Below are 23888 nucleotides of genomic sequence, written 5' to 3' on the forward strand. Positions count from 1 at the left end.
GTCTTATAAAAAGACAAGATGTAGTTTAGATTTTGTAAGGAATTAAACTGTAATTTAATATTTTAATGCAAAAAAACAAACAGTTATAAAAATGCAAGCTTGGCCATTACATTTAGAGAACATACATTTTCCTTTTATTAGATAATTTTCTTTTCTGAACACGAACTCCGTGCCAACATATGCAGCCTACATACATTTTCAGTTACACAAACCATTACGCATGCCTTACCTGCCAGAAGATGATCCATTAACAGAGTTAGGCAAACTCTGATTGTTGGACCCAACAGAGGACACAAGGAATCCTTGATGGCTGGAATTCACAGGGTTCCCATCCCCCTTCAGCACACCAGTGCACTTCCAATTGTCCATGTAGTTAGCTGAAGCAAATGCCAGACGAGACAAGTCAGGTAAAAGTAAGCTATGCTTTACACTACAGCTTTCCTAAATATAACCTCAATAACAATCCACTTTTCCTAGTGTCCAACCCTTTCACTGCCATGGACTTCATAGTTATTGTAGCATTAGTTAAAAAAAAACAAAAAAAAAACAAAAAAAAACAAACACACACCACTGTCCCAAACCTTATTCTTTAATCAAATATCTTTTTTTTTTTTTTTGTTTTTTTGTAAAGTAGTGAGATTTTTTTTAAAAAAAAAAAAACCTGAAGCTTTGGGAAAAATTTGTTTCAGAATTCTTTCCTGTTTCACACTGGTGGAGGACAAGTATAACATCCAAACTGCTCTGTATCAACCATGGGAGTCAACAATTCTGGGAGCAGAGGTTAAACTGTTTGGGGTATGTTGCGTGGCATACAATAGGACACTTAAATCCACTAGAATAGCCTTTTTAACACCACGGGGTGGCATCTCTATACTTAGCAGCAGTTTAGTAGTTTACAGAGGGGGCAAAATAATGGCTAAAAGCATGGCCCGAAATGGTCCCAAGAACATGATCATGCATTCAGCTTAATGCAGATGTATACCCAGATCTAAAGCATACTAAACTTTGTGGGACGAGATGGAACAAGCTATTAGGAGTATTGATCTTCCACCAGATAAATTTCAACAAATAATTGGACGTAGTTTTAGTTGCCATGGGCCAGCATTCCTCTGCCACACTTTAAGGTTGAGACCTGACAAATTCAGCCTGCTGCATCTACCTAGCTGCTGCTTCCTTGTTTGGCCACAGAATAAAGACAACAGACAATGAATGCCTTACCTTTCCACAGCCGAACACTTCCATCGTCACCTGAGGATGCCAGAACAGTCCCAGTTATGTTCCAACTCACTCGCCACACTTGCGAGTTGTGATTATCAAATTGTGCCACTGTGTGAATTTCAAATTTTGTCACACCCCCTGAAGAGGTCAACTCTTTTCTGAAAAGCAAACAAAATACTCCTCACTCATTTATATATAGGAAGACTTCTAAATATTATTTCAAAATATGGTTTTATCACAATTAAAACAATGGTGTTATAGGTCTCATGGACAAGGCTGCACAGTAATAAATGTAGGCTTGGGGTTAATCATTGTACAGTATAAATACTAGATCTCAGTCTGCATTCATTACTGTGATAGATGTATTTTAGTGATCAAGCTCAAACATAAAAACTGGCATTTTAAATTGTTCAAGCAACATTACCCACAGGGTGGAACAAAAACTTGGAGCAGGTCCCAAAATCCTAGTAACACTAGGACTTTGGGGTCTGTGGGGACGTACCAATGTTTAAGAACGCTGCTGTTGGTGCTAGTTATTTTGCATTTCATGACACTGTACTTTAATCAAATGAGTACTTCAAAGAGGTCAGATGAAACTTGTCTATCAATTTTAAAACATACAAATACGTTTATTTAACTACTGATCACCAGTATAACAAGTGAATAAATTCTCAGGGGTTGGGTTTTAACAGAACACGTCTACCTTAAAGAGATAGCCTCCTCCAGTGTACTGAATGGGACTGTTTAAAGATTTCTCAGTGGTGTATTGGTTACATGAATAGTGATCTTCTTTTACCCTCACCAAAGGTGCCCACTCAAGAGAAAAACTCCTATGAGCAGTTTGCAATCACAAGATCAGGCACCTACTATGACAAGCTCAATACCTTTCAAAAGCTTCACATATGCTTCCATCTATTATCTGAGCAAATACACTGTCTGTGTTCCCCATGATCATGAACAACTGTTTTTTAGCCATGACATTTATACATAAACATACTGGTGGAATAGTTCAGACAAAAACCTTGGATTCCAAAACCTCACCTTAAAGGCTTCATGGTAAAAATTCTGACATCTTTACTAGCTACAGCGAGGATGTGAAAGGATCTGCCCAAGTTTGGAGCAAAAGAAATGTCATGAACAGGATCCGTTACAGTCATAAACGTTTCAGCTTTGACATATTTTCTGCAGACAAAAAAAGATAAAAAGTATAAAATTGCTTAAATTAAAAGGAGGTAGTGAAGACTCCAAATGAATGAATGTAATTAGACTTGTCCAGGTAAAGAGCCGCTTTGGAACACATGAGAAACCAAAGTAAAAATATAAAACACAATCCACACCACTACTTTCTAAAACACAAAGTCTCTAGCATACATGGAACGGTAGCAAGTAGTGATGGGGAACAATTTTTTTCTTTGTAATTGAAAGGGTGGAAAATTAACACTTTCCATTAGTGAATCAGTGTGTCCCCCAGATGGGAAAAAGGAGAACGGTTTCCCAATTACAGGAGAATATAATTACAAAGCAAGGCAAAAAAAACCTATTATTTCAGGCATCATACACAAATGAAAGTTGGCATGTAAGGACTCCACTCATACATTCTGTAAATAAGAGCAAGTGGACATAGTCTGGCAACGGACTGGTGGATGTATTTTTACGTGCAGCATTTATAAGGTTTTATTTAAGAACATTCCCTACTTGAGAGCAATGGGAAACAAGGAACTTTCTAAGGCTAATGCACTGCACAGAGCTGGTTTAAGTTATCGTTCGCTATCTAGACAACAGGTTGATGTATCTGTATCTGAAACAAGTACAAATAATCAATTGGGCAACAAAGAATATGGCAGGAATGATTAAAGAGCTATAAAAAGGAAAACAGAAATGAGTATCACACTGAGTGAGACAGTCCTTTGCAGATGTGTTTTTATGTTTGTAGATTTTACATAAAAGTTCAAGTAGTTGTAGAAGAGTAAAAGCTTGTGAAAATACAATGGTAAGTGATTTTACCATTGTACTTGTGGCACCGAGGTTACCCTACATTTTAATCATGTTTTAGAATGATCTTTGAGTAGTTTCATTAGGGTCAGGAATCTGCAATGTAAAAGTGGATTAATTGGCTATAAGAACCCAAGATGCATTCAGACAATCTAAATGTAAGCATTTGACCAAGCATTTGAGGCGTTTTAGTTCATAACTAAACAGACTTTGCTTAGGTCGGAAGAAAGAATCTTGTTGACTTATGACAACATTGACATGTGTGAGGGCGTTCACAACATGATAAAGTGGTCACATCTTTAGTGATGAGCTGTTAAGACCAAATCACACCAGCCAGCTTTAGAGAATAAGTAACACCATAAAACGCAATAAAGTCAAACAAAATAAAAGACATGACAAAATGCAGATAAAGTGCTCTGAGAGTTACCTTGTGTTCTCATTGTACTCATATATCTGAACTTTACCCATTATATTAGGGCTGGTGTCATCACTACCCACAGCTATAGTAGGAGAATGAGCTCGTGAACTATGAAAAAGAAAACACAAATAGAAGAATAAAATACACACACCACAGACAGATGAACAATGTCAATCCCACACTATAATCAGAATGTACAAGGTAACAAAGTTGAACAGAGCAGAGGGTGAACAGAGATTTTTAAACCAATGCATCTGGTAGCACAGCTTAGTGGCTCTTGTTTTTATAATATGAAATAATCATTTTCATCCAGTTTAATTGTTTCCAAATTAATAAATTCCATTGAAGCACAGACAAAATAACAGACAAATTGTAAAAATGCTATTCGGTCTTCAGTTGTGTATTTAAGAACCCCTGGTAAAACTGAATGTTTTAAATGAATATTAAAGTAAATAATACACAGCATTACTGCTAAGGGTACATGACAACTTTCAGCAATTTTTTACATCTAATTGGAATTTGTTTTTTATAAATAGATTCAAAAGGAGAATTGCATATGGTATGTGCAATCCTTTCATTAAGTACTTTATAACAAAGACCATGTATAGCTGGCTTCTTTCGATTGGAAAGTTTACACTTTTCTAGTGCACATATATTGGTCTCCATATATGCATTACACGTTTCAGATCTTCACATGCATGTTTCACAACATTCATCATCATCATCATCATCAATTTATATAGCGCCACTAATTCCGCAGCGCTGAACAGAGAACTCACTCACATCAGACCCTGCCCCATTGGAGCTTACAGTCTAAATTCCCTAATATAGACACACACACACACACACACAGACAGACAGAGAGGGAGAGACTAGGGTCAATTTTTGACAGCAGCCAATTAACCTACTAGTATGTTTTTGGAGTGTGGGAGGAAACCGGAGCACCCGGAGGAAACCCACGCAAACACAGGGAGAACATACAAACTCCACACAGATAAGGCCATGGACAGGAATCGAACTCATGACCCCAGTGATGTGAGGCAGACATGCTAACCACTAGGCCACTGTTCAAGTCTGTAGAGAATTGTAAGCAGCGTCATCGTACCTCTTCATATATTTAATACTCTATTACCGTGTTTGGTCCCAACGGCAAAATTATATGAAGTACATTTGCTCTAAATATTAATAAATTCAATATAAATATTACTAGAAGTTAAATTGTCTGGTTACTTGATGTTTAGTCAAACACATCGTTCCTTCCACCCACGCAACACTTTCTATGCTATTAAATGTTGCACAAATTAAATCCTAATAGATACAACAGGTGCTTAACCCTTCTGGAACAGCATAAAGTAGGAGCTACTGTACATTATATGGGAGCAGGCACTCGCACATTAAGACATAACTCCTACTTCTTATGTATTTTAGAGGCAGGTGCAGTCTTTCATTGACCTTTTTATTTCTAACAAATACTGTATTTTTTGGTTGTTTTGTTTTTTTTTGTTTTGTTTTTTTAAGAGGACACCGTCTTCAGTACAGAAGAAGGGTTGCTGCCTACAAGAGGTATTTAAGGGAATTAATAACGGAGTGTTCTCTGCTGAAGGCAGAGCCAAGGTCTACGGAAAGAAAATACTGACATTTTGTAGCTTGTGGTCACATGCCGTTTTATGTTTATAATTGGGTCACTACGAAAAGTCTCAACGGCAAGAAAAGTAAATTCTAAAAAAAAAAAAAAAAAAGCAACACAAAACAGACAAATATAATAGGCATCTTTAACTTTCAATAAGGTAACACATTCAGTGTCGCTACAAATGTTACTAGTTTCAGAAAACAATTAGTGGGTAAATTCGTGGGGTTGCAAAAAGAACGACAGGTCCCAATTTAAAGGTATTTTAGTCTTCATGTTCATCTTTCTTTATTGTATTTGGGTTAAATAGGGGACTTACTTAAATATGCTATGAAATTAAAGTCTACTCTATTCTAAAAGAACAATGTAAAAAACTTACCTGTACACAAAGCAGTTCAAAATAAAATATACAATATATATATATATTTATTTATTTTTATTTGTGACTAACCCGGAGACCTCGCTGCCAGCGATCCAGGACCTGCTGTTACAGTTTGGAAAAGCCTCCCTTTATAAATTGAATACTTCAAAGACAGAAGTGCTCCCTATAAATGTCCCGGTAGACGTATTACAGGCTTTAAAAGATAAATTTAATTACTCTTGGAAAACTACTGGACTTATCTTGGGATTCAAATAACCCCTCTTAGATTTAATTATAGAACATAATTTCTTTATATTACATCAACAACTATTGAAGCTTATAGGCTCATGGATGTGCTTCGAGATCTCCTGGTTAGGCAGGATCTCAGCGTTCAAAATGATGCTTCTCCCTAAATTAATGTACTTATTTCGCATGCTCCCATTTTGCCTTCCCTCGGGTCTGCTAGTCAAATTGACCTCCCTGCTGAAAACATATGTCTGGAAGTCCAAACCCCCCCGTATTGCTATGCAGCGTATGACTAGGGGGAAACGGCAAGGGGGACTGGCCCTCCCTCATTTGACAAAATATCATGAGGCTTGTATTTTATCTCAGATTTGAGACTGGTATCTCCCAGGAGGAGTGAAGCCTTGGGTAGATCTGGAGGTAGCGTCTATTCCAGAGTTCCCCTTGACAGATCTTTTATGGATACCTGTCCAGTGGAGACCTCCTGTGGAGACCTTGCCGGCTCTTATCAGAGATACTTTGACTGTGTGGGATCGATTGTTGCGTCCCACGACGGGTGTGTCTCTACGAATAATCGCCAAACAAATACCAGACTTGAATCTTTCTGGATGGATTGGTAGGGGTATTCGGACTCTAGGACACTTGCTGGACTCGGGTGGGCTCTGCTCCTACTCATACCTTAGTGCCCTATATTCGTTGCCCAAAGGTGACTTTTACAAATACCTTCAAATCAGGCATCTATTAACTTCCTTACCGTTGAGCATTCCGGCAATAGGCCCTCCTTTAGCCAGGTATTACTCCCCATTAACTAAAGGTAGTAGTAGAGCCAGTATTACCCTCTGGTATAAAACCTTATTTGAGCCTTGATATTGCTCCCAAATCCAAACCTCAGATCCAATGGGAATCAGACCTTCAGTTAGATTTGTCAGAGGAAGACTGGGAACATATTTTCGCCAACTCCTTTAAAATGTCCAAGTGCCTTAATCACACTGAGATGTTGGTAAAATTATTGAATAGAATATATGTTACTCCAGACAAACTTCATAAGATCTGGCCTTCCATATCCCCACTACGCCTGGACTACTGCAACCTCCTCCTCACTGGCCTCCCCCACTCTCATCTCGATCCCCTTCGATCCGTCCTTAACGCTGCAGCTAGGCTTATTTTCCTCTCTCGCCGCTCCTCTTTTGTCTCCCCCCTCTACCTAGCCCTTCACTGGCTCCCATTCCCCTTCAGAATCCTCTTTAAGCTCCTCACACTCACCTACAAGGCCCTCGCCAACTCCACTGCGCCCTACATCTCCACCCTCCTCTCTATTCATGCTCCATCCCGCCCTCTCCGTTCTGCCTCTGACCGTCGCCTCTCTTCCCCCCTTATAACCTCCTCCCACGCGCGTATCCAAAACTTCACCCGCGCTGCCCCCCCTCCACTGGAACAAGCTCCCTCCCTCAGAACTTCCCCTAATCTGTCCAGCTTCAAACGGGCCCTAAAAACCCACCTTTTTCTTAAAGCCTTTCTGTCTCCCACTTAACTTCCTACCTTATCTTCTGCCTCTGTCCCCCTACTCTCCCTCTCTCCCCTGCGTCTCTCTGTCTGTCCACCCCTCCCCTTAGATTGTACGCTCCTCTGAGCAGGGCCATCTCTCCTCCTGTTTCCACCACTTCTAACTCTGCTCTCCAGCTACTTAGCCCTCCTCCTCGAGGGTCCTCCACCCCATGTCCACTCTCGCTCCCTTCTCCCCCCTGGGGGTCTCCCTGTCTTCCGCGCCCTCCTTCTTGGGCCCCGTCGTTTGCGGATCCTCCCTCCCCCTTCCCCGCCCTCTCTAGCTGTGCATTGAGCGTACTGAGTTGCTGTGTTTACTGTGCTGTCTCCCATTGTATTGTGATTTTGTTTGTCTCTTTACGGCTCTGCGGATGCCTTGTGGCGCCTTATAAATAATTAATAATAATAATAATAATAATAATAATAATAATAATAATAATAATGTTGGCATAATTGCTCTGAGCGTGGCGATATTTTTCATATATTTTGGTCATGCCCGGTAATAAGGCCTATATGGAATAAGGCCTTTCAATTGATAAGCTCAGTACTTCGTCACTCGGTCCTCCCCACACTAGAGTTAGCTTTATTGCAATATTATCCCCCCCTCTCTTCCCAGTTGGGATAGATACGTGACAGGCCAGATACTGATAGCAACCAAAGCAGCTATAGCCCAGGCCTGGAAGCAGCCTCTCCCCCCTACTCTGGCCAAGATAATCTCCAAAATTAATTTAAATTTTGAAATGGAAACCCTGGGTGTCCCATATTCCACGTCAACATCGTCCCGGCTGATTAAGTGGAGAGCCTGGCATAATTATGTGACAGATGGGGAGGGAAAGCCATCACATTTACTTACCTCGCCCTCTAATGACAATGACGCTGGTGAATGATCTTTTGTTTGATGGGGTGTAAAGTATTAATCAAGCCGAATGTACACAACGTATAGTCAATTGCATTTGATTTTGACGCTGTATTTTTTCTCAAGGATATTGTGTATGTGTTCCATCCCCTTTATGTACCCCTTTTGAAAAACCTTGTAAAAACCAATAAAAATTTTATTTGTTAATATATATATTTTTTTTATTTGAACAGGGTATGTCGGGTGGTAAGGCTGGATAATTACATTTTGTTTTATTATTTTATCATTAATAACAAAATATTTTGGGTTTATCAAGGTTTCATTTATCATTTTGATTACTACTGGTGAGGTTGTACAAAAAGCTTCCTATAGTCAAACATAACTTAGAAGAATGACACACTGATACTTGGTGTTCGTCTCAGACCCCAAAAGATGTGATTCTAATACAATGTACTGCAAATAATACATTGCACTATTCATGTTGCAACTTTCTAGTGGTGACAATATTGGGATTAATACTACACCTGCAAATCTCTCAGCCTTCACCGACAGATCCTCAACCCACACTAAAAGATGTCATTTCAGCTCTTAATAATGGAGAACCTACAAAATGGACTCTAGAATCGTTGGAATCACTGGGAAAGCAGATGGGAGAAAGACCCCTTATGTTCAAGGACACAAGGCTATTAGAGTTGCTTCAGGGAGGGGGGGGGGTAGAGGTACTCTTTTTTTTTTTCCTTCTGGAACTGCACCCTCTTCAATGTTGATGATTGGTCAACCATCAGGAGATGCAGAAAGAATTCATGCAGGAATCTAAGTTTCCAGACAACACCAACATTGCTGTTATTGTGTTAATTTAGAGTGCAGTTAGTGCTTGCAGAATTATTATTTTTTTAAAAAAAAGCTGTTCCATTAAGGTTGCTCCTGCAGTAGTATACAAATGTTTTTACCAGGGAGTAAGTTTTTGTTCAATACACAAGTGTGTATTTAAAACATCTATTTATATAGACATATCTATATAATGATCATGGCTGGTGAACTTCAATAGATAATGATTTACTGACATATGAGGTAGGCTGGATACACACTACAGGTTTTTCAGCCAAGTATGGGGCCACCAAACACCCGATAAACAACCATTCAGCCAGATATCGCATTAGTGCTGTATACTTACATGATGGACAGTCGTTCCAAAGTACTGATCGTCATTTCATTTGATTGTTCAGAAAAATCTCTTTCAGCTATGGAATGACATCCTTCCAATTCTGCAGTGTGTATGTACTCACCATCAGGATCTCCAGTGTTTACAGAGTCGTGATCTTTTCAGCCGACGGTTTGGAAAGTTGAGCACAGAACTGAGGGTAAATCTGTTAAAATATGTATACTCTGTACACATGAGTCGGCATGCTGATCGGGACATTTCTTTTGTTTTTTTCCCAGTCTTTAGTGTAGTTGCTGTAGATAACAAATTGGTCGAGAATTTCTGGAGTGTGTACCCAGTCTTAATTGGGAGCAAAAACAAGATAGTCATCTATACTAATTAACCTGCAATGAGTAAATCATTTGCACAAAATCCCCATTCCTCTGGCAAGTGTCAAAATCACTATTATGTTTAGTTTTATAAGTTATAGAAGCTACAAGTATAATATTGGCACATCTTTCAATATGGCCAATTCATTATTTAAGTCTCAATTCAGCTGGGAACCAAGTGGCAGAAACAGAGGCAGAGCAAATGTTTTAGTGAATTGGGTCACATTAGGAACTGTCTGTTCATTAGCTTAATATTCTATACTCTGAACACTGTCAGGGGAAGAAAATGCAAATAGGCCTTTAACTCTGTACAGGAACTAAACTGAGATAATATTCCGGGTGACCTTCAAAACCACCCTAACCTTGGGGTGAGGACACTCCTCTGCACCACCTTGTTATTTCCCACTGTCTATAGTTTCAGAAGTGAAAAAATTATTATAGGGAAGGTATGGCATAGACCAGGTTTAAAGCACAGCCGTGTCTAAGACTGGGTACACATTATACAAGATTTCTTCCAATGCAATACCTTTAACAAATTTACAAACAATTAAGAAAAGAAAAAAAAAAAAAAAGAAAAGTCCCGATCAGCACGATTCATGTGTACACTAAACACTTTTTACACGATTTACCTTGCGACTTGTAAACTCCATAGAGATCTATGGACACTGCAGGTGGCGAATGCATACATACTGCGGAGTTGAATCGAGAACATTCCGTCGTTGAATGAGATTGTTAGTTCAGTTTAAAAATCAAATGATACAATATGAAGCTTTGGAACGATAATCATTCATTGTTGCAGTGTACACACTAATGCGATATAGGGCTGAACGCTCGTTTATCATTTGATTGAACCGATAATTGTCTGAAAACCCTGTAGTGGGTACTCAGCCTAACAGATGTAAATTAAAATATTAGATTAATATTTTAGTTTTATTTATTTTATTTTGTACACTGGAATTGGATTAATACTAACAGAACATTTTTTTTTTCTAACCATACAAAGCTTTACCATCTAATAGGTCTAAAAATGTATTTTGGAACAAATTAATAAATTCAGAGGTAATGAAAATAAATAAATAAATGGCTTGATAGCAAAACAATAACACCGTTGCTACATTTATTTATTACGGTACTACAATTGCAAGCTTCAATTATATTTGAAGAACCAAACTTTAATTTTGAATACAGGAAACAAACAACCCCCTACACTTTGTAACCAATGAACAGGCAGATATATTATCCTGGGCATCTAACATTGAGAATTTCAGCTTGCATAGCTGCTTAGACAGCTGAGCAAGCTGAAATTCATTTTATTATGTGTTAAAAAAAAAAAAAAATGTATGTCCACAAACACTGTAAAGGGGACTTCAAGTATAAAAACTGTATTAAGACATTTTATAGATTCATTCCTATTTTTCTGCGTTACACCTTCAACAAACAATGCAGCCATGAGATTCAGCTTGGGTAAAGTACCGACTCACCTGGAAGGATTCCAAGAGATGCAACTACAGCTCAGCTTGCAGGATATTTCATGCTGCAGAGACCATTGGCTGAGATTCATGACATCAGGGGCCTCATACACCCGCACTACACCATCTGCAGAACAGGTGGCCAACATTAAGCCCATGTGTTTGGGGGCAAATTTAACATCAGTGACAGATGTTCTGCTGTCCACAAGCGTAGTTCTCTTAACCTAAAAGGTAAGATGTGACAAGTCATTTTTAAAAAAAAAAAAAAAAAAAGTTTTTTTTTTTTTCTTTCAATAGAACTTCTTTTTGCACATGTGGATACTTCCAAGTTTTCCTGTGTATAAGGAATACAACACAGTTGAGTAGAAAGCATCAAAAAAATATTTAATGTGTTAGATAAATACGATTGGCGGTGGATGCATTAAAGCAGAACTAATATATATACACAATTCTTAATACAATAGTACACTAAAAATGTAAAAAAAAAAAAAGGTACAAAACAACCCATCACTGCAAAAATCCTAAATATGGGAAAGCTACACTTGTGTACAGGAACACAAAGAAACTGGTTATCACTAGGTTTGCAGCAAGTTTTCCCAATCACTCCTCAGTTTGTATTGCCAACTAATAAATCAGTTTTTCAGAGTATTTTAGCATTTTGCTAATTACCTATTTTTAAAGGCCAACTCAAATAGTAAAACATAAACGCAAAATATTTCTTACCTGTTTTTCGTCAATCCACCTGATCCAATAGGTCTTCCAATGTCTGTGGCAGTCAAAGGAAGCTGCCTTCAGTCATGCTGATGCTGCTTTTATCACACAGGCAGTATGTTCTCTATAAACAACATACTGCCAGCAGGAGTGAGGGCAGTCTCCCCTAACATCACCCATCCTGATTGATGGAGTGGTTAGCTGCAACACATATTTTGCATTTATGCTTCGCTAATCGAACGCCAGTTATCTTTTAACAGCTATATTAAGACACACTTACGTTGAAATCAACAATAAAGTAATAAAAAAAATACATTTTCAGAATTAAACCACAAGTCCCAGACAAAAACAGAACCATTTAAACTGTAGCCATTACGTTCAGATAATGATGCAAGGTTTATCAAAACATGTATGTATTGAAGATCATTTTCGAGTTGCAGTGAGACTAGCAACAAATCAGCAACATAACAAAACACACACAGCTGATTCCAGTAATGTAATTCCCTGGCTTCCTACAACTTATATGCTGGAATCCACAGCTCAATACTTTGATAAACTGAGGATTCCAGTAAAGGCTAGATCATGTATACACTGGACTAGAAGGTGATCTTTTCAATTTGCAATACAAGTAAGGGGTAAAGAATTGCTAAACAAGACTGAGGGGTAAATTTATTAAGCTGAGAGTTTGAAAAACTGGAGATGTTGCCTATAGCAACCAATTAGATTCTAACCATTTATTTAGAACATTGTACAAAATTACAGCTAGAACCTGATTGGTTGCTATAAGTAACATCTTCACTTTTCCAAACCCGCAGCTTGATAAATTTACCCCTGTGTGTAGCAAGGTGTTAGGTACATTTAAAGTGTTATAACTGTATGGCTGGCCACAAATATTTTCTCTCTTTAATTGTATTATGTACAGTAGTATAAGCGTAAAAGAAATCATAACACTAATTTTTTCTATGCTTATGCAGATATTTTTTGGGGTGGTACAATGTGTACGTGTAGACACACACGCAGCTGTCCTGAACCCTTTTTCTCTTTCCCCCTAAAAAAAAGCATGTCCAGACAAGTACTTGCCCAAAAGTTTTCCACATTGTGCACAGGTTTGACGGGATGTCCAACTGGTCACTATAACGACCTCCCTTCTGGAATATAGAGCGGATATGAGGTGCTAATACAGCTGGAGATTACAAATAAGACTACTGCTACTCCCTTCTTATTAATGTCAACGGCTTTAATATTGGTGGCCGACAACGCTTCTGCCTTACAGAAGCTACACACTCTAGTCTCCAATAGCAACAACTGTTATTCCACTATCTTAAGTATCAATTGTTAATATGCCTCTTCGATGTAAGCTCACTTTGGCAGGCTAATTTTTACCATCTGTTTCATATAATTGTATGTTATCTGTCTTATGATCCCCTCAATCGTTTACTGACAGTAACGGTCTGAAATCCTGCAGGTTAGATTGGCTGGTAATATCTTCCCCATCCCCAATTCAACCAGGACAGCACTACCAAGGTAGAAAGACCTGCTCCAAGGTGGTTCCTGCCTTTCTGTCCCCAAGATAGTAGCAGCTCTAGCTGAACGAGCAGTAATCCTGAAAGGCTTCTTTTCTGAGAGCTTTGTAGGATTCCAGAATAGTAAGACAAATCCATCTTGCTATAGAAACATCAGATGAACCCTCTCCCAGAACAAAAATAAACATCTGGTCATCTTTTCTCCAGAGATTTAGAACTCCCTGGTACTTGGATCAGCATATACTACCACCTAAGATTGTAGAAAGCTAGCTCTCTTTTGAACTTGGTAGAGGGAAGGATGATCACCCGAGCCCAAAGATATTTTTATGGGTGTCAAGGTTAAAAATTACCTGGTCATTAATATTACTGAAGCACAAATTAAAGAAAATTGCCCGAAAAAGCCATTTTAATAATGAGAAGCTACAGGCATTTTTTCCAGTCTGGGTCCAAAAGAAGACGAGATTAAGCCTGAAATTACCCAATTTAAGTTATATGGTGCTAATTCTCTGAAGAAACACTGAATAAAAAAAGGCCCATTTCCAGTTGAAGAACTTGCATAGATATTTTTCAAAGTGAAAATTTCATCTTTAAGGAGAGGCCCAAGCCTGAATCCAACTGTAAGCAAGAGGAACTTCAGGATGCCTCTAATGCTATTTGTAATCAATTAAAAAGTTTGCAATTTTCTTACACCAGGATGTGGAGACTTTGGAAGCCAAGTTCAATCCAGACTAGAAGAGAACCTTTTCAGCATACATGACATAGCTGAGGGATTATCTAGCTAGATATGCACATTTCTGTTAACTCCTTTCTTACAGCATACAGACTGGATACCAGTCTCCCACCAAATGCACGTGTATATCACAAGGATTTAATGTTACCCTGTCACATTCATACACTGATTAGCTAACTTCTCAATTACAAAAAAAAACAAAAAAAAAAAAAAGAGTAAAACATGCCAAAAAGATAAAATTTCCTTGGGAGGAGTGGGGATTGTGGGAGGTTAAAAATCCTGGCGACAGAATTGGAATGGTTGAGATAAAAGGGAGGAAAGAAAAAAGCGGCTTAGATTGGAATTTGCTATGCACATCAAGCAGGACTTGGAATGTGAACATTATTCAATTATCAATTGATTGGGTGTCCATTGCACAGCAGCTCACCACGGACACATTAAGTAAGGAGATTTCATGACAAGTTGCCATCATGGTCTAGCAGCATAGAGGTTATATCATAAAGACTTTTGTCAATATACCCAAGCTCCCATCTGGTTGCGGATATGAAGATAAAACAGCAGCAAGAACATTTGGCAAATCTACTCTATGCTGTGTGTGTTATTCTCTATTTTAGTGCAATTTACTATTGTGTAGTATGTTCTATATTTTTCATGCCTAGCATCTATTTTGTGCTATTAAATTAATTGTTCAACAATATCTGTGTGAGCCATTACCTCTAATTGTACAGACACTTTGCACTTATTGCCACAGTAAAGCAAAAAAACTCTACTGCTCTAGACAACTTAACATCTGACCCAGAATGCTGTTATAGCCTTGTGAAGTCCCCATGTCTTTGGCAGACAAATAAGAACCCCTCTCTTTTCTCATCAGATGAATTATCCAGCTGTTTTTCATCTTCCCGATGCAACAAATCATCTGCACTAGACCCTCTGCTTGCAGATAACAGTGTACCTGGGGGCTTTCCCTGTGGTACTTCTATTCTGGACACATTTTTAATTTGGAAAGTAGATATAATTTTTTCTTTAATCCATCCCATAATTTTTTTTTTCAGAAAAACAAGGGAACCCATTCTTCACAGGCCTATTAGTACATCAATGGGACCAAGGTTTCTTGTAGACATCTTTCCACAAATACAACATTTGTCTAAATGGCATCATTAAGAGCTTCTGGACTTTTATATGTACCTCTGCTAAGTACAATAAAGAAAATAAGGGACGGATTTATTTTATTTAAAAACTACATAAAAACAATCCCCGTGTTAGGAAAAAATATCCTCTACTAGCTTTCCAGAAGCAGCACAGTGCCGTGTGAAAGGGAGGACACCAGAGTCCTTAAAAACATTCAGAGGATACCTACCACAGAGAGCCCAGATTGTGCCCACCTGGTCAACCTCCTCAATAGGAAAGAATGGAAAACATTGAGGAGAGTAGGACTATTTTTTTTTTTAACGTTGTCAACTTCCTGTTTTAAGGTGGCAGCCAGCTTCTGATCTCTGACTGGTGGTTGCATCCTTGGGGTATACGTGGAAAATATGGCCAAGAGATAGATGTATGTACCCACAAAACAAAGGTTTAAAACTTTAACAATTCAAATTAGAATTTATAAAGTTAGGAGTTTCTTTAAATACAAAGGCAGGTACGTTCCTTGTGTTTGTCCATTAAAGGATTATCAAAAATTCAAGAAAAGTCTTACCCAGTGACTCTGTCCTCGAGGTCTATCATTTGATTCACCAACTATTTCTTCCCACACAGCAGCCGTTCTGTCAAACGAGCATGAAGCCAATACCTGCCCAAACTCTGGATGAGCCCAAGTTACACGCCAAACCGATCCACTGTGTGTCTAAAGAGAGAACACACAATAGAGTCATCCATATAGACGGTGGAAGTTGGGGCAAAATGGACGTGGCAAACAGATTTGACAGCATAATTTAGCCTTTAATAAGAATAAAAATAATTTTGGCTATACTATCCACTTAAGATTTTATTTTGAAATTGTACACAACACAAAGAAAAGTTGGATACCATACACTGTCATTTTATTATTTATCAACAAAAACTTCATCAGATAACAAAACCAACAGATAATTGCATTCAATATCTTACCTTCCAGCTTGCAGTACAATGCCAATCACCATTTTCACTTTTGTCCCAAACCTTCAATAAGAGCATGAAAAAATATTTTTAAGTATTTCAATTAAACACCTTTATACATATACTATGTCAAGATCTGCGCAGCACTTTGTAGGTGTTAATTATAATGACATTTTTTTTTTGGGGGGGATTTTTACAAATAACAAAGTTTTCACCCTAATTCAGGGCACAGTGATCAGTATTATACACCAAACAGTTGTGGACCGTGGCCACAGGTTAAATGTAGAAGGCCACAACCTCACAGAGGAGAATTAAAGTATAATTTAAAGGGAGATGCATATAAAGGTCTAATGTAAAGATCACAAACAGCACACCAGGCTTAGTCAACCTCTGGCATGTGTCATTATGGGACCTTTAGTTCTACAACAGAATAGCCAAAAGGCTATGTCACACTGTGCACATTACATCGATAAAGAAATTATATTACAAAAACACCGGTTTATACAATCAGTAACCTGCCATTACCGACCATATATCGCTAGCCCATGCCACTATCCATGTGCTCCCTGCCTCCGCCCTCAATCACCTTTACGCTCTGATCGCTGGAGCAGGTCGCCATTCTCCTGCCATGAAAATCGAACGACACATCGTGGATGAGATCCTTGTGATCAGCAGCGATACTCCGAGCTACAAACATGCCGGCAGCTCCGAGCTCTCACTACCACTGACTGTTGCTGTCCGGTGACGTCATAGAGGAACGGTGCGAGAATTCCAAATATGACGTGGGATCTACAGATCGTAAGGACCGCTTACTGCGCATGCGTCACTCCGTCCTAGCCGCCTTATGCGTAGTCCAACTAGCGGCCCTTGTTCATATCACGTGATGTTATTGTTGTGTCACGTGCTCTGCGGCCAATCTCAACTGAGGACGGGAGCCTCAAAAATATTACAGCACATAAAATACATTTATTTACTTTCAGGTCTCCTATAGAGCCTTAGTAATGTGTGTCCATGGTACCTAAATCAGCGTCAGAGTTTGTATTTATTATAGCTGAGCATGTAAAAGAGAACACAATAGTGCGAGCAGAATAAATGTGTTATACGTATCCCAGATATACAATTAGATACTAAATTATATGTAGAACGGTTTGGAAGTTATATAATTGTATATTTCCTTACCTTACAACTGGCCTAGTTTAAGCAGCACAGTTATTATTTGAAGGTACTGTTTTGCCATCCCACAAGTCAGCACATTTGATGATACCAGGAAGTTGGGGGTTATGTCACCCTTCACCATGACTCCCTAACTGTCATTGGCAAGCTGCAGCCAACAGCTTCACATGTAAGAAGTTGCTGCTTCTCCTTAATTTCAGTGGTCAGCCATCTGTTTGGGGAGCCGCTGGGACATTAAAAACACTTTAAAGCCCAATTGCCGATGGTGCTAAATATCATCAAACACCAAAAAACAGTAATAAAGCAATAGTAGGTAATACAGACATAGAGGTAAGAGGGCTCTGCTCGCAAGTTTACAATCTATAGGACTGTGACGTTTATGTATTATTGTTATTTTCCCTTAATATTCAGGTATGACAATGTATATTGTATGGAACATTGTAATGTAATCTCAACGTGAACTTTGCTAGATGACATGAGTTTAAACCTATGCAAACGTCAATAATCTGTTGAAACTAGCCAGACCAGGGAGAGATAAGCATCTCTGAGGAGTTTGAAGCCCCAAAGTTGTAAACCATCTAGCCAAGCAGAACGAGCAGCGGTGAGAACTCAAGGTCCTGTGAACATTCCTGATCTCAGGACATCCCTAGCTCACTTCGAAAGCCCTGTGACATTTAGGAGATCAATCTGTCCCTATTGACAGCTAAACTCCAGAGGTTGGGGGTGAGAGCTATGTGGAATAAAGTTTGAAATCTTTTGCCTTAGACAATAACGTGTGCATTTTCATGAGGGGGTCTATCAAGACTAAAATGTCCCATATTTCTCAATTGTGTCCCTTCACACACCTGGGGGTATATTTACTAAACTGCGGGTTTGAAAAGTGCAGATATTGCCTATAGCCTATGATTCTAGCTATCATTTAGTGCATTCTGCAAAATGACAGCTAGAATCTGATTGGTTGCTATAGGCAACATCTCCACTTTTTCAAAACTGCAGTTTAGTAAATATACCCCCAAGTCTTAACTACTAAGTAGTGACTCTGGTTTATTTCCTATTTTATTTCTGAAACTTATTTGTGCAATATATTGTATGTCTTGTCATTAACTTTTTTGTAACTAAACCATGGAAACATTTTTCAGATTAAATAAATTTAATCTAGTGTATTCTACGTGATTCTTTGTGAATTGACGAAGCCCAGGGAGGCTCATGCTACATGTTTATGTGATTTAAGTGTGAAACATTAAAAAGTGGTTTGGTGAATGTAAGGACACCATAATAAATCCTTCATGGTGGCAGAAAAGTTGTATTCTTTGCTAAGTTACTAAGGTGATGCCAGTCACGACCAGCTGTTCAGATTGCTGTATCTGGAACAAGCTGGGCGTTCGTGATAAGCATTCGCCCCCCCTAGCAGCAGAAAGCCTACCTTTACAATAGGTCCCAACCACCGATCAAAATGGGAGGGGGCGGCGCCAATCGTGAGCGGTAGGTGGGGCTAAACGCAGGCCAGCCAATCAGAGTGGTCCCAGCCGCTGTCGAAAATGGGAGGGGCGGGGCCAATGGCGAGCGGTAGGTGGGGCTAAACGCGAGCCAGCCAATTAGAGTAAAGGAGGGGCGTGATTATGCAAAATCACCCCTCCCCTAAACATAAAGTCTAGGTCCGCCCCTGCGGTGAACTAAGATATTAGACCCTTGACCTGCCAATTTACTAACACTCACCGGAGGTGCGGAGTCTAACGCAGCGCCTGGTCTTCACCAGGAACCCCTGCAAGGTGCTATGGACTTCGCAGCTGTCACTATGCAGGTCAGGGCCCTCAGGGAGTTTGAAGCGAGGTCAATGGAGTTCAGTAGATTGGAAGTCTGCGGACTGCTGATATTGCCTCAAAGATAGATGGGGAGATGAACTGCGGATAGCAGGAATGTCACAATGAGGTGCTGATGATCTGCACACTGCAGGTATTACCGCTGGGATAGCGGAGTGGATGATCTGCGGGTATCAGGTATGGCACGAAGAAGAGGTGAAGGTCTGCGGATAGCAGGTATGTCACGAAGAAACAGCGATGATCTGCGGACTGCAGGGAAGCCACAATGAGGCGGTGATGATCTGTGGACTGCAGGGATTACCGCTGGGATAGCGGAGTGGATGGTCTACGGATAGCAGGTATGTCACGATGTAAACAGTGATGATCTGCCAACTGCAGGGAAGCCACAATGAGGCGGTGATGATCTGTGGACTGCAGGGATTACCGCTGGGATAGCGGAGTGGATGGTCTACGGATAGCAGGTATGTCACAATGTAAACAGTGATGATCTGCCAACTGCAGGGAAGCCACAATGAGGCGGTGATGAACTGCGGACTTCAGGGATTACCGCTGGGATAGCGGAGTGGATGGTCTGCGGATAGCAGGTATGTCACGAAGTAAACCGATGATCTGTGGACTACAGGAAAGCCACAGTGAGGTGGTGATGATATGTGTACTGCAGGGATTACCGCTGGCATAGCGGAGTGGATGGTCTGCAGATAGCAGGTATGTCACGAGGTAAACAGCGATAAAGGGAAGCCACAATGAGGCGGTGATGATCTACGGACTGCAGGGATTACTGCTGGGATAGCAGAGTGGAAGGTCTGCGGATAGCAGGTATGCACAGGCAGAAAGGAGTGGCATCCACGAGTAGTTCCACACAAAGTGAACCCAAGAACAGGCTCAGAAGGAAGGAGGAAGCTGCTTTAAATAGAAAAGAGGCTGCCCGGCAGCCAATGGAGAGGCAGGGAAGTTTTTATAAGAAGTCGGGTCTGCCCATGCGTAGACCCGTATCCCAGATGTCAGCGGGGACGGACGGGTGTGGGGAATGAAGGATAGATGTGAGTCAAGAATTACACCTAGGCAGCAAGCTTGCAGGGTGGGATTTATGGTTATATTTTCAATAGAAATATCAGGAAGGAAGTTACTGTTTTTGGGTGGGAATATTATTAATTTTATTTTTGAAAGATTGAGTTTGAGATGGCAAGATGACATCCAAGATGAAATAGCAGAAAGACAGTCAGTTACAAGAGACAACACAGATGGCGAAAGATCAGGAAAGGATAGATAAATTTGTGTATGATCCACATAGAAATGATACTGAAATCCAAAGGAGCTTATTAGTTTTCTGAAAGAAGTGGTGTAGATAGAGAATAGCAGTGGATTGAGCCTTGTAGTACTCCAACTGATAAAGGAAGAAGAGCGGAGGTGGATCCAGAGAAATTAACACTGAAAGAGAGATTACATAAGTAGGATGAGAACCAGGATAGGACAGTGCCTTCAAGACCTAGGGCTAGAGCCGTAACTAGGAATTCTAGCGCCTGGGGTGAGAAAGACAAATGCCGCCCCCAAGCACTACATTTTAACCAAATGAACCTAAAATATTCCTAAATTGCTCCCCCCTTCAGCTTTGTGCCCTGGGTGATCGCCCCTGTCGCACAGCCCTAGTTACGGCCCTGCCTAGGGCTTGTAGCGTTTGTATGAGGAGAGAGTGGTCAAAAGTCTCAAATGCTTGATCAAACCTTGATCAGCTCAGTCTCTGTTGAGTGTTGAGAGTGAAAGCCTGACGGAAGAGAATCCAGTACTTGGTTTGTTGTGAGAAAGTGTGTGAGGCGAGTGTAGGCAATTCTTTAGAGAAGCTTGGAGTTGCATGGAAGCTGAGATGGGGAGGTAATTTGAGAGAGAGTTTGGGTCAGAATTATTTTTTTTTTCAAAATAGGAGTAATCACTGCTTGCTTGAATAGTGATGGAAAGATATCAATAGAGAGTGAGAGATTACAGATTTTAGACGTGGAATGAGCACAGGGACCTATCAATTTGTGAGGGTATGAGATCAAGGGGACAGGAGGTAAAGTAGGAAGATGAGAGGAGGGTAGATACTCCCTCTCATTTGTGGGTTTGAATGAAGAGAGGGTGTCAGAGGGTGCTACAAAGGAATTGAGCTAACTGCTTGTTGAGGGAGATGATACCATTTCAAGTCTGATTTTATCTTGTCCTTGAATTAGGAAGCAAGATCCTGGGCACTGATGGTAGTCGGAGGGCTTGGGAGGGAGGGTTTAGAAGAGATTTAAATGTGTTAAAAAGGCTTTTGGGGTTAGAATACTGAGCATAGATGAGCGATTGGAAGTATGTTTGTTTTGCAGTGTCCGGAGCATTTCGAATGGAATGGTATATAGCAGTATATGTGATGAAATCATTAGAAGTACAAGATCTATGCCTGTGACATTCTGCTTTGCGAGAGGTTTTGTACATGTCACCAGGTTACTTTAGTGTGGCACAGTGGACCATGAAGTCTACGTGGCGCATGAAGAATCGCTGGAGCTACTTGATCAAGGGCAGTTGCTAGGGTTTGGTGAAAATGAGGAACTGCCATTTCATATCAGGGGAGGAGAATGTAGAAATTGGGGAGAGAAGGTATTGAAGAGAGGTGGAAAAAAGTTAATATGAAGAGGCTTGGAAGAGTTTGACAGCGGGGAGGGTAAAGAACCAGGGGTGAGCGAGTAGCTAATAAGGTGATGATCCAAGAGAGGGAAAGAAGTGTTAAGGAAATCAGAAACTGAGCATAGTCTAGAGAAAACAAGATCAAGACAGTGGCCATCCTGATGAGAACAGATTCAATCCACTGGGAGAGGTCAAGTTAGGAGGTTAGAGAGAGTAATTTTGCAGCAGCACTGGAACGTGGATTAGCAATAAGGATGTTGAAATCACCAAACATGGTGGGGATGTCAGAGGATGGATTAGAAGTTGGTGGTCCAGGGGGGCGATAAATGACAGCAACACGCATAGAGAATGGGAAAAAAATCCTGACAGTATGTATTTCAAAAGATGTGAACATGAGTGATGCAACGAACTGTGAATGTGCACTGTGGGGAGAGAAGTAGTCCAACCCCACCTCCTCATCTGCCTCCAGGTCTGGGGAGGTGGGTGAAATGGAGGCCACCATGTGAAAGGGCTGCAGGTGAGGCAGTATCTGATTGCGTGAGACATGTTTCTCTTATTGCCAGAAGGTTGAGGTTGTTTGAGAGGTCAAATATGGAGGTAAGTTTGTTACAAACAGAACGTGCATTCCAAAGGGCACATTCAAAAGACTTTGGAAGAGATGGGAGACAGGTGATGCTAATAGCAAACAGTCAGTATACCGAGACCAAGAGTACCAGAATCAGGTAGCAGTAGCTGAACAAAGTGCTGCAAAAGTTTCAGTCAGGAAGTGTCTATTTATAGGTTCGAACAGGAATCAGGTTCCCAGAGGAGATATTGTCCTAGGCTATTCTTACAAATAAGACCAGCTGATCCTCTTACCTAGGTCCATCTCGCTCATCCACTGCAAGAGATCTTTAGCACTGGACTGTCCCTGCTCCGGTGGCTTCCTCCTCTGCTCACCCGGCTGAGCTCATTGAAAATAAATGGACACGTGCGCATGCGCACTTCTGCTATTTGAAATCTTGGGCTCTCATTCATTTGATACAGGGAGTCTCCTCCTCTTCCCCTGCATTAGTGAAGGCACCTGTGTCTATGGATAGGTGGCAGATCTTTGTGTCAGTGTATGTGCTAATACAGCTGTATGTTTTGGCTCCCATTTCCTATCTATGTCATGCAGCGTATTTCTGGTATCTCATCTCCAGCAAATTTCTGGTCTCTGTCATCTCCAGTGTATTCTTGGTATTTAGGAAGAGAACAAGAGAGTTCTGATAGTGGTGGAACATAAAGTTTATAGCCAGTATTTAGATGTACAAATCAATAAAGATAATGCTTTTAAAATGACCAAATAAGAGTTTACATTTTTGTCCTAATACTGGTTATAAAATTTACATGCCTCCAATATCAGAACTTTCTTGTTCTCTTCTGCTATACAACATAGTGTGTACTATTCTGGCAGAGACCCCAATAATAGTTTTATTTTGGGAAGAAATACCAGTAATAAGTTATTACATAAAAGACACATCTGGTACGGATATTTTTCTGATATAAATTATATTCCTGATATTTGTCATCTCCAGCTTATTCCTGGTATTTTCAACTCCATTGTGTTCCTGGTATCCATAATCTCCAGCATATGCCTGGTATGTCCATTACCAGTGTATTCTTGGGGGTAAATGTATTAATGTCCGGATTCTTCAACTCCGGCGTGTTCAGCGTCTTCGGCGATTAAATTTAAAGCAGCGCTGCATTGTAAAGGGAAACTTCCCTTTACAATGCAGCGCCGCTTTAAATTTTAGTCGCTGAACATGCCGGAGTTGAAGAATCCGGACATTAATACATTTACCCCCAGGTATTTGTTCCAGCATCTATTTCTGCAATTTCGGTACCTATTACAGCTTTCCTGGTATTTGTTCCAGCTTTATGTTCGGTATCGGCATCAACATTCCTGATGTCATTTCCTGCACT

At 40.1% G+C, this 23888-nt stretch overlaps 1 protein-coding gene across 1 annotated transcript in view; it reads right to left on the bottom strand.

Moving 5' to 3' along the window:
- CEP192 (centrosomal protein 192) overlaps positions 1-17169 on the bottom strand; it is a 198562-nt gene extending 181393 nt beyond the window's left edge. Inside the window, exons 1-8 of the mRNA XM_075214402.1 lie at positions 16898-17169; positions 16324-16374; positions 15914-16060; positions 11269-11480; positions 3638-3736; positions 2260-2400; positions 1219-1376; positions 230-377 (exon numbers count right to left, since the gene is read on the bottom strand). Coding sequence (XP_075070503.1) covers positions 230-377; positions 1219-1376; positions 2260-2400; positions 3638-3736; positions 11269-11480; positions 15914-16060; positions 16324-16374; positions 16898-17008 — 1067 coding nt within the window. The 5' untranslated portion in view covers positions 17009-17169. The remainder of the gene's footprint in view (positions 1-229; positions 378-1218; positions 1377-2259; positions 2401-3637; positions 3737-11268; positions 11481-15913; positions 16061-16323; positions 16375-16897) is intronic.
- Positions 17170-23888: the final 6719 nt, after the last annotated feature.

The sequence above is a fragment of the Mixophyes fleayi genome, chromosome 5 (genome assembly GCF_038048845.1).
Source record: "Mixophyes fleayi isolate aMixFle1 chromosome 5, aMixFle1.hap1, whole genome shotgun sequence".
NCBI lineage: Eukaryota > Metazoa > Chordata > Amphibia > Anura > Limnodynastidae > Mixophyes > Mixophyes fleayi.